The sequence below is a fragment of the Elgaria multicarinata genome, chromosome 10 (assembly GCF_023053635.1).
Source record: "Elgaria multicarinata webbii isolate HBS135686 ecotype San Diego chromosome 10, rElgMul1.1.pri, whole genome shotgun sequence".
Classification (NCBI taxonomy): domain Eukaryota; kingdom Metazoa; phylum Chordata; class Lepidosauria; order Squamata; family Anguidae; genus Elgaria; species Elgaria multicarinata.
The window spans coordinates 71,032,788-71,051,449 of NC_086180.1; the positions used below are offsets into that span (position 1 = coordinate 71,032,788).

The 18,662-nt window shown below is 41.0% G+C and overlaps 1 protein-coding gene across 1 annotated transcript in view; it reads right to left on the reverse strand.

Moving 5' to 3' along the window:
- Nucleotides 1-18,662, reverse strand: part of GALNTL6 (polypeptide N-acetylgalactosaminyltransferase like 6) — a 642,113-nt gene that overhangs the window by 399,094 nt on the left and 224,357 nt on the right. The window contains exon 3 of the mRNA XM_063135437.1: nucleotides 2,945-3,053. Within this exon, the coding sequence (XP_062991507.1) occupies nucleotides 2,945-3,053 (109 nt within the window). The remainder of the gene's footprint in view (nucleotides 1-2,944; nucleotides 3,054-18,662) is intronic.

The window sequence follows — 18,662 nt, forward strand, 5'->3', positions numbered from 1 at the left end:
TTAAAAAAGAAAACTGACCCCGCTCCCCTCCCCACCCCTGATGGGCTTGGAGCACTTGAAGAGCTACGTGTCCTGTGCCTGGTTACCGGCTCCTCACATTTACTTGCGAGGAGCTGGGACGAAACCGGGATGGCTGCCCACACCTCCCATGGGCTTGGGACGATTCCGAGACTGTGAGAAAAATTGGGCTAAAAGCTGTCTCAGTAATCCCAGGGAAATGGAGGGATCATCCCTCCCTGCCCCTGGGATCCCAGGGCGATCCCCAGGATAAGGACTCGTCTAGACATGCCCATTGTTTCCAGGTATAAAATCTTGCATAACCAGAGTTAAATTTAGAAAATTTGATGTCCCCTGAACAGAAGCACCAATGTTGGGGCGACAGCTAGTCTATACACAACAGTTGGCAACGACTGCATAATCTGAGTGTTTGTACTATCTCCAGGTTTTTGAGGGCCCTTGGGCAAGACACCCTCCAAGGGCTGCCACCCTCAGTGAGTCTACCTTCTCACCACCATGATCACCATCTGCTCTTGCTCCTCATCCCCGTTCTCAACCTTGCTACTACTTGCTTGCTGGACAGGCTGAATGCCAGGGAGCAAGCATGCCTGTATGCATTTATGTTACTTATATAATAAAATCTCTAAGCCGTTCACATGTAAGTATTAAAAATCACATTTAAATACACTATTTAAAACAGTTTCAACTACAATAACAACTATAGCAACAATACAGATGACATTAAAACACACTATTGCTTTGTAGGCAGCGGCATCTATTGTTCCCCTTCTCACAACTACTATCTGGCCCAAAGTGAGAAGAAGGTGAACAAGCAGGTTGCAACTGTGAAGAGGAGGAGCAACTCCAGGAGGTTCTTGTTGGGGGGTCCCTGATGGGGTGTGGGCCCTCAGCAGGTGCCCAATCATGCCTACCTTTGACACCAGCCCTGCTAAGTTGATGTACAAATGCACCATGCTGGGGTACAGATATTCCAGGCCAGTAACTGCCAATACAGTGTGACTCAGAGCAGACACATACTTGTTTACCCAGCCAGAAGCCCAAAGCCCTTGCTTCTGTTTCTTGGTTAGGAATCATTGTGGCTATTCTGACCAATTAGAAGTAGCATTGCCACTTGTTCCATTGCCTGAGGTTTGCTGGAGATTTACAAGGGCACCAGAGGAAATGACATCAGCACATTGAAGATACGGATTACATTCATTGCTCCAAAAATGGATTCTGTGGAAAGGCTGCTAGTACTGCAATCTAACTATGCTTAATTGACCTTTGCACACAATGATGTGCTTCTTAAGAACTGTGTTTGTGAAGTGGCTGTCAGCCTGACATGATTTTGCTTGTTCAAAAAAAAGAAGTATATTAAACAAGTTCCTAATCAAGAGATGTAATTCCTCTTATTAATTTCATACCTTAGGGGATACAAGGAAGGATTATTTTTAGGTTAATACTGATTTCTCATTAGAATGACGCTGTGATGGCCCAGCTGCACCCAAAATGATTGACTTTTGTTTGCTGCAACAAACAACATGATGACAAAATTAGGCAGAAGATTTTAGAAAATGTAAATGTAGCTAATCATACAACTGATGTTCTGGGTTTATATCAGGGGAACGGATCTTGTTCTGTTCACTTGTATTCCAGCCCTTGCTAGAAGAGAAATGCTTAATTATATTTTTGCAAGTTGCTCAGCTCTCACTCCCACTCTGTTTTATCCTCATTGCAAAGCGAATTAGGCTCAAATCCATCCAGTGAGGTTCAGGAGTCTGATCCCTTACTCTTGCTACTACTGCTCCAGTTGCAGAATATGAATAAGATGCAGACCCTGGTGACCTGAGGGATAGTCCGTGGGCAATTATTATTTTGAGCTCGCCCCCATTTAAAGCCATACAAATTATTTCAAGCTTTGTCACCCAGTTATGACTTGTAAATACAGGGAACTGCAGAAAACCAAGTGAAGGATGCTTTGTTCCACAAATACACTAGTGCAGGTCAGGTGATGTGCCCAGACCCCTATAAAAACTTCCAGGCCATTCCAGGTCACCTATTTTGGAAGATGCAGCTAGGGCTGAACGCTGCAGCAAGGCTGTTGAATGGAGCACCTTGCAATGAGCACATAATACCTGTCCTGAAAGAGCTGCTCTGGCTGCCAGTCTGCTGCTGAGCCAGGCTCAAGGTATTAATCTTGACATATAAAGCCCTAAACACTTTAGGACCAAGTCCCACTATGTAGATCTGTTACACTATTATGATCTTTAGGGGAGGCTTTGCTGTGTGTGGCACAACCTGCAGAGTCCTTTCTGGTAGCAAAACAGCAATGGGCTTTCTCCATAGTGGTATCCTCACTCTGGAATGATCTCCCCTCTGCATTCATCAGACACCAATGATCGTGTTCTTTCGATGTTTACTAAAAACATACTTGTTTACCCTGGCTTTTCTAAACCATCAACTTATCTCAGCGCTGTTACACTTTTAATGATGTATTGCTTTGTAATTTATTGTGAACCACTTTGGGATTTTAAGAATGGGAAGTGGTATATAAAGTAAATAAATAAATAAGAAGAAAAACCTTCAATGTTTAAGCATGAAGTCCTATGCACATTTGGACTGAAAGAAATCCTACAATTCCTAGCATGCACCAGCCAGCCATGCTGGGACTTGTATGACTTTTTTTCTGTCTAGACTTGCATAGGATTGCTCCCTAAGTAATGGAATTGATATAGATTTCTTTTCTTCTTAGAGATGCAGCAGTTCAAGCAGCTACTAGTTCAAAGCGATCTTAATTCTCCAATTCAAATCTATTTTTAGACAACAGTGTAGCTTGAGATAGAAAATGTATTCCAAAGAGATTTCAGCAGATATTGCTTTGCCAGGCCTAAAGGGAGAAAAAATCATCTCTGTGTGTAAAAACACTGAGTTTCTCTAAGCAGCCTACCTGAACGCATGGCATCTTTTTGAATACTTTCATAGTCATGCCAGTCCTTTCTTTTCAAGCCGTCTGTCCAGGTATACAGTGGTCCATCTCCAAGCCCCATTGGGAATGTCTGTAGAAACAAAACAAAACAAAATCCATAATTACAAACTTAAAAGAAAAGTGGCACACAATGCTGACCCTGTCTAGACAAACCCGAGCTCATTCATAGGCAAAGAGACACTGTAATCAGGTTCTTCGCATGCACTGCAACGTACACATGAAGATCACGCATCTGCAGGGTGATTTTCCCATTCAATTTAATGATTGCATCAGGAATGTGGAACCCCCTCTGGTAAAAGCCCTGTGGGGTCCCTCTCCACCTGTCTTTAGCCAATTAGTAAATATGTCCTTATTCCAGTCAGCTTTGAATGCACAATCTGCTGTTTAGCAGATTTTTTATTTTTTAAATACTATCTGGTTGATTTTTTTTTTTTAGTCTCATGTTGTTGTTGTTTGAATTGTTGTGAGTTCTGCCATTTTTTGTTAAGTAGAATGGATCTATTGTGTGTGTGTGTGCTTTAACTTCGGGCAGTATCCAGTACTGCTGCTGTGCTCCCACTCAATGTGTTGCGCAAGCAGAACCCTGCACTCACAAAACAGAATGCAGTGGTTCAAAAACCCCAGAAACAAGCAGAAAAAGGAGATCTGTAAATCCATTCTGAGTTTCAATCAGAACTAGCCAAAGCTCTAAAGGAGATATCACTAAAATAGGTTCAGTACCTTGGATAGCTCTTTTAGGGCCTGTTCAGACAACATACTAAGCCATGGTTAAGCCACTAATGCTTTTGCAGTAAATGGTTAATGACTGTGTTTATATAACCACCATGGCTAGGAATGGCTCACACGACATGCTAAGCATGACACGCAAAGCCACAATGTTTAACTCAAAATGCTTAATCCCCATGGCTTACCGTGTCATCTGAACAGGCTCTATGAGTTCTGGCTGGTTTTGACTGAAGGCCGGAATGGATTCACAGCCACTGAATTTTGAACCACTAGCCTGCACTGTTCTTTCTGCAAGCCCCACTGATGACCCCCTTTTCAGACATGAGCATTTCTGCTTATTTCCGTCTGCTCCTGGAAACACTCGCTTCCCTTTGTGCTAGGGGTAGGTTCCACTAGCGCATAGGACAGGTTGGATACTGCCCGTTGTTTCTAACTTTCTCTGTTGCATTTTACTTGTTAAATGCAAGCTGCTTTGGTTGTCTCAGCAGAAAACTAGAAAAACTAAATTAAAACTGTACTAATGGAGATGGTTCTCCATTAATGGACACTTTGTTCACAAACTGTCAGTAAAAACCTCTTAAAATAATCACTACTGAAACTGATGTTAAAACCTTTCCGACATCAGCAGGTCAAGTCAGGCCTCCTGTAAACTGCATTAAGAAAAAAGGTAGTTAAAGATTAAAATACTGAGGTGTATATTGCACTGCACATTTATTTCCCCCTTCAGCCTTGGCATTTCATGCCTGTTTTCATATTTTTCTTGTTTAGCATAATTTAACCTTCATTTTTTAACAAGTTTAGACATTACATTTCCCAGCAGCCCCAGTTGTGACCTGCATCTGTAATCTGGAAAAGAGTTGCCATTCCTGAGGTAGAAGAGGGGAAGGAAGAAAAACAGGAAGGCAGGGCCTGAGAAAAGGCTAAAGCCCAGGAGCAGGTCTGTGAAGGCTGGTAAAGCCCTCAGTGGGCACTCTGAGAGTTGGAATAGAAACAGTTTGGAGCCAAACTATCTCATATATTGTGTCCATCTACATGACTCTGCTTGGTATCTTCATTATTTTTTGTGTCTGGAGGGGTCCTCCTTCAGGTCTCATCACCATCTCACCATCTGGTATGTGGAAAAGCCTCCCAAGGGAGTTACGCCTATTCTTCCTGCTTCCTAATTTTAAACAGGCAATGAAGATAATTTAAGTGGAACTTTTTAGATTCTTGGTTTTATCATGCGTTCTGCTGCTGTTTTAACTACTGTTGGCTTCTTAGTTTGGATGTTTATCTTGTTTTGTATCATACTGATTTTAGTATTGTCTACTTCTCACAAGAAGGCAGAGGAGAGATTTGAATGAATGAATGAATGAATGAATGAATGAATAAAATCTTTATTGTTGGATTGAAAACAGAGCCAGCTCTGAGAATGCTGCTACATAAACAGAATGTGTTGAGAATAACCTGAAAAAGAAGAGCCTGAACCTATGGAGGTCTACTGTTGAACTGACAACCATAGAAGTAGTGACGGCCAGCAATTCGGAAGGCTTTAAATGGGGGTTAGACAAATTCCTGGAGGAAAAGGCTAACATTGGCTACTAGTCTTGATAGCTTTATGCTACTTCCAGTATCAGAAGCAGTATGTCACTGTACACCAGTTGCTGGGGAACATGGACAGGGGATGCTGTGGCACTCGTATCCTGCTTGTGGGTTTCCTGTGGGCAGTAGTTGCCCCCTGTGTGAACAGAATACTGGACTAGATGGACCCTTGGTCTGATTCAACATGGCACTTCTTATGTTCTTAGTATTAGTATAGAGGTAGCTAACCCTGGTCTGCCCTCAGCACTTTCCTCCAAGCCTGGTGGTGGCACATTTGCACTAATGTTTTACTCCTCATTACAGGTGAGAAGGGGCAAGAAGACATACAGAACGCTGAAGCACTATTTTATCCATTGCCTTTCCTCTTATTCAGCAACTCATCTGGCTTCGCATTGCCAACACATTCTCATATATATCTGCACAACTGCAAGGGCTAGAAGTGTCTGTTTTAAAAAAGGAAGTGGGAGATTTTCAGGGAGGTGATTTCTGTGCTCAGTATTGCATTCTGTGCTTTTTCTGCACCTGTGGCATGCACCCAGCCTTGAGTTGCAGGGAAAGAGGAGAAGCAAGGCCAATCCAATTTGTAACTATTGTAATAATCTCCAGCTAGTTTAAACCTCATGTGCAAGCATATAGTCATACTTGGCCTTTCAGGGTAATGCACTCATTTCATCAACAGTCATCACTTTTGGAATGGCTATCAAAGGGAAAGCTGTTGTGGCCACATATCAACAACAGTAATTTTAACTTTTAAAAGTGCTAACTGAAACACTGAGAAATACATTCTTCTTTGACAAGGAGGAGATCAGAAATGAAAAAAAAAATCAGAAAATGTGCTGTAATATGAACAAGGGGCCTTGCAAAAAGAGAAATTATCACATTTGCACATCTCCTTATAGCAAGGCAAATGAATCAACACTGAACGATCTGTGTCCTCTCTCGTGTTAGTTGAATTGACAATCACTGTTGCTTGTTGAAGTTCCGAAAAAAGATCCTCTTGGCCATGTTTTGAGAATATGTCTAGAAATAACAAGCTACTTATTAAATGTTGTAAGACCAAAGGGAAAATAGCATAGCTGCGTTTATTCTCTGATATTTTTCACTGCTTAAGCTGTAGATTAAATAGACCAATGTTGTACTAGCCAGCTTTAGCGCTGTCAGTCATGCTTATTTGCTTTCCCTTGATCGCCTGAAATAGTTGCTTTCCCCCACTGACGGCAAAAAACTTTAGTTTAACTACTTAGCAAACTCCCTGAAGTATTTCAAATTTCCCTGGATAATATAGCAATTTCAACTGCCCGATATTAATACGCCCAAAGCCTGATTTGAGCATGGAATGAAAAACTTCATTTACAGAAGGAGTCAAGATTTAACATCAATTCTGCCTTTCAGAATGTATGTACTAACTTGTTTTTCTACATATCGCCTTTATTCTGACTGGAATGATGAGTTAAAATCCCGGCTCGGCCACTTGAAATACAATTATGTTTTTTGCCTGGAATAACTGCCCTCCTCAACCCACGCTTATATGGATCAGGATTAGTTATGAGATGGTAAACAGACCCTCTCACAATTTGTAATTTGTTCCCTCAGCTACAAATCCAATATTATGTGGACAGGAATCTATGAAAAATGGGTCAGCCCTACAAATAAGTTTACTGTTAGTAAGACAGCATTAATGACATTTATCTTCTCCATTTCCTATCTCCAACCATCCAGCAAAGATACAGGGCTTCAACATCTCAGAAGTAAGAGGGTTCCTCAGACATAGGAGAGCTCCTCAAGAGTAAAGGACTATTCTGAAGTATGAAGCCTAGTGGTTTAACTGTTGCAACTGGGTCTGGGCAGGGCCGGCTTCAGTCTGACCACTTCTGGAATGGCACACATTCTATGCACTATGTGTTCCAGCTGGCTTGCTTCAGCCTTGTGCTCAAGACAGGAAATCCAGTTACTGGATTTCATCCGTTTGTTATGCTGCGGTTTCCACCCATATGGTACATCCTCCTAGCCTGTAGGGGGTCTAGAAGCATAGTGTTGACAAATAGAGTGTGTCAGGGGAAGCCGTGTCCGTACTTAGAAGACACAAAGTAATTGGACAAAGCTATCACAGTTTCTCTGGCTGCCTGACTTGGATAGAAGAGATTGGCTGGGCTGTTACCAGCGAAGCAGAATGTCTTATTGTCTTGGAACACTTGAACTCCATCGTCCTTTGCATCCACAGCTTCTTCTAAACAGATTCCAAAGCTGCCATCCCAACAGGGCCAGCAAAGGTATGGTGACCAGAATTGGGAGTGCTTGTTGGAAAATGAAGGATCTAAAAAGTCGGAATGAAAATGCGCATTTAAACAAAGCTGATGAATAACCAACATTAGTCCGGGAGGGGTGCAGCAAGCAAGTTCAAATCCAAAATTTGCCAAGATCAAATTTCACAAGCATCCTTTCATCCACCCTTTCCCTTTCTCTGCATGTCATACTAATGGACACTTCCAGAGTAATTTTTATAGAGAGCTTTTTAAACATCAGTGATAAAACCAGGCAGTACAATGCTGTGAGGAGATTTACTTTTTCCCCTCATACACTGCAGTAAGTACAGTAAAGGGGGGAGGATCAGTATTACAGTGACTTTTGGAGCTTTATCTTCCTTCCCTAATTTTATAGAAGAATTAAATACAATGACCTAGGAAGTCATTTCTGAAGAGCAGAATTCAGACATAATCATTCTTCTAATGAGACCTGTTTGGGGAGGGGGGAGGGAAGATGAACATTAGTGACCCTTAGGGAATTAGATTTAATAACATTTTCTCCATGTGCACACAGTTGGAGACTTTTTCTTATTCAGTGAGCCTGAAGGGGATTTTTTAGGAATTTCCCAAAACTTCAGAGCTATGTTCCGCAAGGCAAGCAAGGAATTTTAAATTAGGGGGTGTGAAAATGTGAAGCAGTCTGCAGTTCCTTAGCCACTGATTTCCCTTGTCAGCAGCTGAACATCTAGGAGGCCTTTCCTTTTGATGTTGGTCTATGGCTTAACAAGATTATTTTAAAGCATTTTAGAAAATAGTTTCCTTGACTTGCTGCTGCCTAAGGGCGGAGGAACTTCCATTTGAAAACCCGGTTATTGAAGTGCCATTTCTACGGCTGAAAACTTATAACCTCAACAGCATTTTTTAGTCAACGTTGCATGAAAAACAACCAAGAAGTCACAACAAAAAAGCAAAACCACCTACAATAGTATCATCAAATTGTGTAAATAGTGTTCAGTTAAATAGATTTCTAGTGTGCCTTTGTAGTTTGGGGCATCTATGCCTACACCTGAATGAAATAAATAATGTAGCAGACAACAGATGTTGTATATTAATCTGTAACACAGGCCAACCAGAGGGGGTATGAACAGGGGCTCATCTACACCAAACAGGACATTCCACTACGAAAGCGGGATATAAAAAGTAGGAGCCACACTACCGCTTTATAGCAGTATTGAAGTGCACTGACAACTGTTGGAGCCCATGACACATCTACACCAAGCAGGATATAACACTGTGAAAGTGGTATGAAAGTAGTATATGGTATATATCATGGGCCCCAACAGTTGTCAGGGCATTTCAATACCGCTATAAAGCAGTAGTGTGGCTCCTGCCTTTTATATACCAATTTCATACCGCTTTCATAGTGGAATATCCTGCTTGGTGTAAATGAGCCCCAGTAATCAGTGGGAACAAGGCCGATCCGAGAGGTAGGAATCATTGGACAGCTGCTAAGGCCAACCCTCAGAGTCTCCTCCTCTTCCCTTCTGTCAGAATTTGTTCACCTGCCCTCTTCAAGCATGCAAAGAGTGGCCAGGGTGAGGCAACAGAGCAGCAATCTGTATTTGCCTTCATTGGGTCCAAAGGGAGAAGGCAAGTGCATGGGCAACAGAGATGAAAGTGAGGAGGCGGTTGTTCTACAACCCAATGTTCTACAACCCTTGCCAACGGTGATGTCTACCTGTGAGAAACTGCTGGAGAATTTCTTCTCCCCCTTCAGAAATTTAGTGAAATTGTCCTCCCAATTTCTCTACCCACAGATAGGGCGGAGGATTTTGAGAGGCCACTTGCACAGAGATCTAAATAAAATAAATAAAGTTAAACATCTAATGGGAATTAGGAATGAGTGGATTTTCCCCATTTTATATTTTTATTTTTCACTGTTTAACATATTTTTTTTCTTTTAAACAGCTTTTACACCAAGACATGGTGATTTTACATTGTGGTTTTAAATTTCCATGTTTTATGCTGTACCTTATGGTTTTAATTTTTGTGAACAGCCCAGAGAGCTTTGGCTATTGGGTGGTAGAGAAATGAAATGAAATGAAATAAATAAATAAATTGAGGGCATCTTGCCCAAAGTTCTCCCAAAACCTGAAGCTGTGGATGAGTGGGAAGCCATTTTCTGAGAGGGAAGGAAAGAATAAATCAGTCATTTTTTTTCCAGCTCTTGAAGGAGAATCCCTTTCTGAGAACAAAATGAACAAATGGAAGCAACTAAAAGTTACTTGCACATGGCAGCATTCTATATGATAAGACATGACAATGGTATTGCGCTTATTTCATGAGTCAAAACAATTGCAGGGCACATTTCAATCATGTCCGCACCTAGGGATCTGCAGCACTAGTATACAACTGTTCTGTGTAGATGTGATTACGATGATTCATGATGGCAGCCCATACAAACATTGTTTTACCAGGTGGTGCACTATTATACTGTGACATTTTTAATGGCATTAATGTCACATTTAAATTAGCCCACTGCTAAACCTGGGGAGTGGAAACCCTGAGGTCCAATGTGTGAAGAGAAAACATTATCTAGATCTGAAAAACAAACCTAGATAATATTTGCTCAAACAAACACTGGCTCTCAAACTAAGTTCAGAGAGCCAGTGTGGTGCAGCGGTTAGAGTGTTAGACTGGGACTTGGAAGACCCAGGTTCTAATCCCCACTCAGACATGTAGGTCACTGGGTGACTTTGAGTCAGTCACTGACTCTCAGACTAATCTACCTCACAGGGCTCCTGTGAGGATAAAATGGAGAGGAGGAGGGCTATGTTCTCTGCTTTGGAATGGTCGCAACTGGCACACTAGGCATAATTGCACAAATGCTCTCCTCACCATCGCTGTCACCCAAAGATCCAAGGACAGTGGGGGATCCAGGAGCACTCTCAAATGACATACCCGATTTTTCAGCGAAAGCGTGAACCCATAGAGAAAATGTGCATTTAAACAAAGCTGACCAAAATTAGTCTGAGAGGGGTGCAGCAGGTCAGTTCCTATCCAAAATTTTCTTTGGAATGGTCGCAACTGGCACACCAGGCATAGGCCATAGCTAGAGGGGGCGATATCCCGGGGACCACCCCGGGATCATCCCTGTGCATCCACATGACGCACAGGGCATCCTGGGAGCAGGGAGGGATGATCCCTCCCTTTCCCCGGGATATGGCCTTACAGTTGTAGCCCACTTTTTCCATGGTCTTGGGCTGATCCCAAGACCGCAGAATGGGTGGGTGGGTGTTGCAGTTTGTCCCGGCTCCTTGACGTTACTCACAACGAGCCAGGAACTGCACATGGGGCGCAGAGCTCCTGAGGAGCTCTGGGGTGGGGTGAGTGGGGGAAATTGTTTTAAATTAAAAAAAAAACACTAATATTTTTCGCTCAAGGGCTCCTGCGCTCATCTTCTTTAAGAACAACAACAACAACAAAACCCCAAAATGGCAGGTGCGACGTCCTCTATGGTCATGAACCCATAGGGAACAGGTTGAACTCCAATCCCGGAGCCAGGCATTCATTGACTAACAGTACCTCTGTCTTTTCTGAATTTAATCTCAGTTTTTTCACTCTCACATAGCCCATTACACAATGTCGCCGACAGTCAAGGGTGTTAAATGCTTCCTTGGAAATAGGTAAGGAAGAAAATTAGAGCCGAGCATCATCAGCCTACTGATGGCATCTCACATCAAGGCTAGATGACCTCTCCCAGGGTTTTCATGTAGATGTTAATGAGTGTTGTAGCTCCCCTTCTTCAGCATTCTGGAGAAGAAGGCCTATCACATCTGCTACTATTATATCGCTACTATTATATGATGGCACTTTCAATTGTTTTTCACAATGGATCCTCTGAGAAAAACAATTTTATTCAAATCTTCATGGATGCGTTCCTTGGAAGTGTTTTGGTGCAACATAATGGGACAAATATGATAAAATGTACATGAGGAAACTGAAAATGCTCCTTTTCTCTGAGGTTTATCAATTGCATTTAAGAAAATATTATTTTTACGACCTTTTTCAATCAAATAATTTCAGAAAACAATGCTTGAAGAAATAATAAACGTGTCGAAACCAAGGAAAGAATATAACCAGTGAAAGCCAAATGAATTATATTTAATACAACATAGATGTTTGCCAGCATTTATATATTCTTCAAAATATAATGATGATTTTATTTGTTGATTATATTTTCATGCTGCAATAAAGGGAAATGCTCTTCAAGAACTGGGAAACAGTACTGTCAGCAGTATTTCAGCCTCCATTAGTAACTGGAGACCTATTCCAGGATCTGTGATGTCAAGTACAATTCATAAACATTTAGTGGTAGTGGCAGAGCATTTAATCTAGGCTTGAACAAGTTGTTTGTGACTGACAAGCCAAATGTTGTCCACCAGGCATGTATTGTAGCCTACGAAGAGCATGATGCACACATCCCAACAATCCCAATCTCATAGCAAAGACAGAATGCCACATATGGGTAGATGCTGATGGGATACATTGGGTTAGGTGATTATAAGTTGTGCAATTTGGGCTTACATAAACTACACTATAGAGGGACCTTTCAATCAATAAAATCCTGCATGACTTCTTTTGATGTAGAAACCTGGTCCATCTCTATGTCTTGTTCCACATGTTTTATTATCTCCTGAGATACTGCATGGTTTATGTTTACAAGTGCATATGGCAATTGGATCATACATTCCCGCTTGTAGGGATGCTTCACTGGAGATGAGGGGAAGAAGTCAGGCAAGGAAGAGGTGGACACATTCCTCTTGGGCTAGATTTATTTATTTACAAGATTTATATACTGCTGTACGACAAATAAAACATCCAAGCAGTGAATACCAAAAAGGGGAGAATTAAAACAATTAAAAGTTGATAATGCCAGTAAAATCATGGCTGATTGGTCAGGGAAGGCTTGCATAAATAAAATTGTCGTCAATAGGTGCCAAAAATACACAAATTGTTGGAGCCTGCTGTCGTGTTTCCCAAGACCTTATTGGGAGACAATAACGAGGTCCACTAAGTAATCCACAAAGCTTTATTCAAGCAATAAACATCTCTTCCCACCTGAAGGGAGTCTAATCTCTAGGAACTTTCCTCTAGGCAAAACTATGCAAACTAAGCGAGACAATTGCCCTTTCAAGAAGAATGGAAAGCACTTTCCCAAGACGTGTTAACTTCAGAGAGACTAGTTCTGAGGCAGCTTCTGATGGGACGCCAGCTAGGCCGACTTTCTCTCGCCTTCCTTTAGCTCCACCTGTTTTAGTCTGTGGCATACTCTAGGATCGGCTAACTTCTCTGTGCCCTCCCCTTTGGAAAAATATTGGCTCCCCATTCACTGTGTGTCGTTTACCGTTGAGTAGATAAGCTCTGGTGAAGGTTCATTCCCAGCTGGTGAAGAGTCCTTGAGAGCTGCCTCCCCCACTGGCATGTTTCTGGCACCATCTCCTCTACTTTAGAGTCTGATTCTGATTGATCACCTGAAGCACCTTCCCCTAATCCAAGGGGAGCAGGGCTAGACATGACACCTGCCTGACATTAACAGGCAGGGAATTTCAAAGACAGGGAACCAATACACTAAAGGCTCTACATTGAGGGACTCCAAACAGACTGAAGGTCCATGCGGAAAATCACCAGGAGTGCCTCATCTGATTTGGGATGAAGTATCATCTAAACGAGCTCCTCCCTATTTTCCAGTCTTCGGTTGCATTCAGACAACACACTAGTCAATGGTGAGTTAATAGTCAACTCCACGGTTGATTATTGAGGGAGTACTCCCCGCACAACATGATTACAAACCATGGTGTGGATTAAGGCCAGTGTCGAATTCCTTATTAGTTAATGGTGTGTTTGATTGACACATCCCTGCCCTCTCTCCCCCCAACAGTCCTCCTGCTGGTATCCCATCAGCCACTGAGAGTTCTGCCGGTACCCGCCGCTTTGGTACCCGCCGCTTTGGCCACTCTTGCCAGGGGACTATGTAGTCTCCAAAAATAACTAACTGTGTGCAACAAAATAGTTAATGCTGCCCGGCACATGACATGATAGCCAACAGTTGTTCAAATAATCAACTCTGCACAACATTGGTTATTTGTGTTGGTTATTTCAGACAAATAACCAACTGTGGTGTGAAAATTTCAAGGTAGAAAACAAAAACAAAACCCTGCTCCCCTCCCCACCCCGATAGGCACGGAGTGCCTGAGGAGCTCTGTGCCCGGTTCCAGGCTCCTTGTGTTTACTCGTGAGGAGTCAGGACGAAACCAGGATGGTTGGCCACACCTTCCACAGTCTTTGGATGATCCCCAGACTGCAGGAAAAATCAGAATACTAGTGGTGCCGGTTATCCCGGGGAAATGGAGGGATCTTCCCTCCCTGCCCCTGGGATCCCCTATGCGTTATGTGGATGCACAAGGATGATCCCAGGGCGATCCCCAGGGTAAGGCATGGTGTAGACTTGCCCAATATGCTGCTGTCATTCAAGGGGCTCATTCTTCAAGAAGTTTGACATTTAAGCACAGGTTGGGAAGACAGAGTTGCTGGCTGTTACAATTCTTGAAAGAATTAAAAATGGTTGTGCATGCAAATATCTTGTTTTGAAGTGGTTATCAAAAATCCCGGAATAGCATATCCTCCAGCCATTTGTTACACCTGGTAGACATCTGCAGCCCACACGTTCGTAAGTGGTTTGGGCCAGGAGGGATTACCAGCACAGCAGTATTACATGCAACGTCTGTCTCACCATTTGATTTTTACATTAACCTGCAAACCCTATGGGATGCCAGTCTAATAAAGTACTACATAGATTTGGAAGATCCATCTCCTCTGGAGAAGATTTAACATCTGGTTCAATTACAGAGAAATATGATGAGTCAAAAAGGCGCATGATTATCAAAGAGACTCACTCACGGATTTTTATTAGATTCCTCAGAGAAACAAAACATGGCTTCTTTGCCTATGACATTTGAATGATGAAGTTTAGTAACAGCTGTGTTTCATTGAGTAATTAATTTGTTTTAATTTCACTCCATGAGATACACATTTGAGGAAGCTGCTTCAGTTAGAGATGATAATGTCATATGAAAATACAAATTCTGGAAAACAAAAAAGACATTTATGTAATTTTGTGCATGCATCTTTTCTCTCCAGTGCAAAAACTCCAGTGCAGAGACACAAAACACAAACAGGGTATTCATATTCACTTAAGGCTTACACTATCCCTTTCTAAAATGAAATATCAAGTATGCCTTCCTTTTAATTCAGTGATTTTGCCTAACAAGGTAAAGTACACTGGAGTCTGCTGGAACTCTGTTGCCATAGCACATACATATAATGAGCATCCAATTACATTTTTAGCTGGCAAGATCATTAACACTTGTAGTTACTTTCTACTTTCCAAATTGTGATTTATTTGTTCATTTATTTTCAGGGTGATATTTTATGGCACTACCTCTGATAATCAGCATGGATTAATGGTGGGCCAATACATATTCTATAGCTCAAGACTGCATGGAAAACAATTGCACAAACATTTCATGAAGTTTTATTAAATATTTTATTCCAATATCTGAAACTAATGGTTATCAGCCTCATTGCATATTTTGGAACTGCAAGAGGTTTTTAAATTATTTTAAATTATTTTTATCACTGTGTCTCAGAGTGATAAATTATTTTTATCACTCTGAGACCTAGCAAAATAATAATAATAGTAATAATTCCCTATTCAGATTTCTAAACGTTGCTATTAAATACAACCTCTTTCCAATTTTATTATATGCAGTAGCCTAGCAGGGAGCCCTTGGCTTCCTTAGAAGCTGCTTTTCCCTTTAAAGTAAGAAGAGGTATAGCAAAAACGAATGAATTTGATGAAATTTGGAAACAGTTCCTAATATTTGTGTTCTCTAAGGGAAGTGGGAAACCACCATCAGAAGAGGCGTTAAGATTTTGGAAACAGGAATGATCCCGAACGGAAGGGAGAGCACTTGTTGGATTATGTTGGATTATGTTATGGATAAAGTATTATATGTTAACATCTATATACTCAAATTTGTTATGTATTTGATTTCCCCCCCCCTCTTCTATGTATGGTATGTTAAATTGTTATATTTGTTTGTTGTATTTAGTAGTCTAATAAAAATTTAGTAAAAAAAAAGAAAAAGAAGAAGCTGCTTTTCCCTGAAGCATTTCCCCACCATTACCAATCTTACTCTGTATTGTCCAGCCACAGGGCAGAATCGAAAATGCTTCTCCCAAACTGTGGCCTTAGCTAGACCTAAGGATTATCCCAGGCAAATGGAGGAGTTGTCCCTGCCTGCTCCTGGGATCCCCCGTGTGTCATTTGGATGCACAGGGATGATCCTGGGACAATCCTGGGATATAGGCCTGGTCTAGCCATGGCCGTAGTGTGCTCACTGGAACATGCCCCAGACTCTTCTGCAAGCTCACCATGTTATCCAAATCTGGCTTGTTTTACCTAACTATACTTAAGATTAACCACAGTTTAGGGTTCAGATGGCACAGTAAACTGTAGTTAATCTATCATGGTGGAAGCTTCCAGCTTCCTCCTCACAGCCATCCTGGAGGAGGAAAAGGAAGGGGAAATGTGTGACTCAAGGGGATGGCTAGGCTTATTCTCATAACTCTAAACCATGCTTTTAGCATTATGCCCAAACTAGGCCATTAGTTTTAAGACAAATCAATCAAACAAAATGTATTTCTTAAACACACACTTTTAAATCAGACAAAGAGAGAAGGAAGTGCTGTTAAGCCAGCTTTTCTAGATGCAGGTATCTACCTACATAGCAAATAGCGTTTTGCTAAGCAGGGGCTAGAAAATATTTATTTGCTCCCTCTCAGATTTTTCAGTACCATGTATTTATTTTGATTTATTATCATTTAGCTTACTGTTCCTTGCTCTGGCATTTACATTAGTAGAAATAATTAACCCAGCACATAAAAAGGGGCAGAATTTGATTTATGCAATGCCATTTAAATGACTCAACATTCTTTAAATTTTGAAGTTATGGTAATCAATGCCTTCTATGCTTTATTTTCATATCAAGGACAGCACTTTTGCTCTACCATGCTAATGCATCCATGCTGGCGTTTTTACATTAACAAACTTTTAACAATATAATCTAAAATGATAAGCTCTTTTCCATTTATACACATACAAAAGAGTAGTCTAATCATATAATTATTGTAAGTTGCTTTGCTAATATTACCATACGACAAAAAGGAGGCATACTTCCAGTAGAAATTAATGCAATCAACATGTGCATTTGATGTTACAGTACATTCTTCTAATGGGTGGGTAAGTTTGACAAAGACCATTATTAGAGGAGCATGGATTTTGCTACACATAATAAATCCATACTCTAAAGAACAGGATTAAATAATATTGGTAATAAATTACTTATCTTTTTAATAAAGCTAGATACACTTGCCATTATGAGAACTGGCAGATCAAGAGGATTCATAGAATCATAGAATAGTAGAGTTGGAAGGGGCCTATAAGGCCATCGAGTCCAACCCCCTGCTCAATGCAGGAACCCACCTTAAAGCATCCCTGACAGATGGTTGTCCAGCTGCCACTTGAATTCCTCTAGTGTGGGAGAGCCCACGACCTCCCTAGGTAACTAGTTGCATTGTCGTACTGCTCTAACAGTCAGAAAGTTTTTTCTTATGTTTTTCCTGATACTTGTTTTTCAACAGAGATGAGTGCCAAGTTGTACTTGCTTTTTTTATGTCCCCCCACCTGCTCCACAAAGAGCTCTGAAATTGTCAATGATTGGTTTACATGAAAATTAAATATCTGTCAAATCAAATGTTAGTCTTGTCTGTCTGTTTATGGGTAGATAGCTAGACTGACAGTCTGACTCCCCTTATGTACTGTTGTATTCTTGTATTAGGCCAACATTTCCAATTTGGGCCTTTCTGGTTAGTTTCCTCTTCCTGTCCAAGACTATGTGGCAGGGGAGGTCATTGTCAGCTCACTCCTGCAGGGAAAGATCACTTGAAAAAAGATTGTTGCACATGGATGGTGGAAGATAGGAATGAATGAGTGAGGCTTCTTTAACGACCTTTGCAATTCCTTTAAAAATAATAATTCAAGTAATAGAACCATTATATGTGGCTACTGAAATCTGACTGAACAAAGTGGGGAGAAAGCAATATTTGTGGGTAGAGCCTACTACCCTTAGGAGTCATCACTGATGTAATCATAAGCAATAAAACATGAACTTAAATATCTGACCCCAGGAAATCATCCAACCACATTAAGGGAGCAATCCTATGGACGTTTAGGAAAGAAAAAAAATCCTTCAGTTCCCAGCATTCCCTTGTAAGTTTACAAACATACTTTATAAATTGAAATTGTCCATTGTCTTGGTCCAAAAGAAGTTGGTTCAGTTAGGTTTTTTTATATATATATCCAGAAAAAGGCTTTAAAGTATTTCTTTTTTTTTTAGTTATATTCTCACAAGAGAACAAGAGAAATATATAAATATTTTAAAAGGGGAAAATATTTCCAGTGTATAGCATAGGATACTGCTACTTTAGACACCTCTGGAGTTCAAATTTCTCAGTGGTATATTAGGCTGGACTGATTTATGCCAATCTTCAAGCAAATCATCCTTTCAGTGCTGTATATATACTGTGAGATGCTGCCCTTGGCAGAAGCATTATGTCCTGTGTTCATTATATCTGCATTAAAGGCAACCTGCACGCACTGAAGTATAGTGCCATATATTTTTGCTACACTAGTGTAGTTACTGGCCAAGGGGGATTTGTGAACCATACTTCTGTTTTGTGAACAGAACTTTGTTACTGGGTCAAATTACATCAAGAAAAATGCTGAGCTTTGGTCTTCTTTGATATATACTGAGGGGAGGGGGAATCCACAAATATTTTCAGGCAATATTTCATGTTGTCTTTGAAACTGCAATCCTTCCAAAGGAGTTACACTTCCTTCAACTGGGAAATTGCAGCAATAGCTGTTCCACTATTATCTGAACAACATCCCAGTCAACAGAACTATGTAGGCATGTATATGTATAAACCCTTCTAGATATATAAAG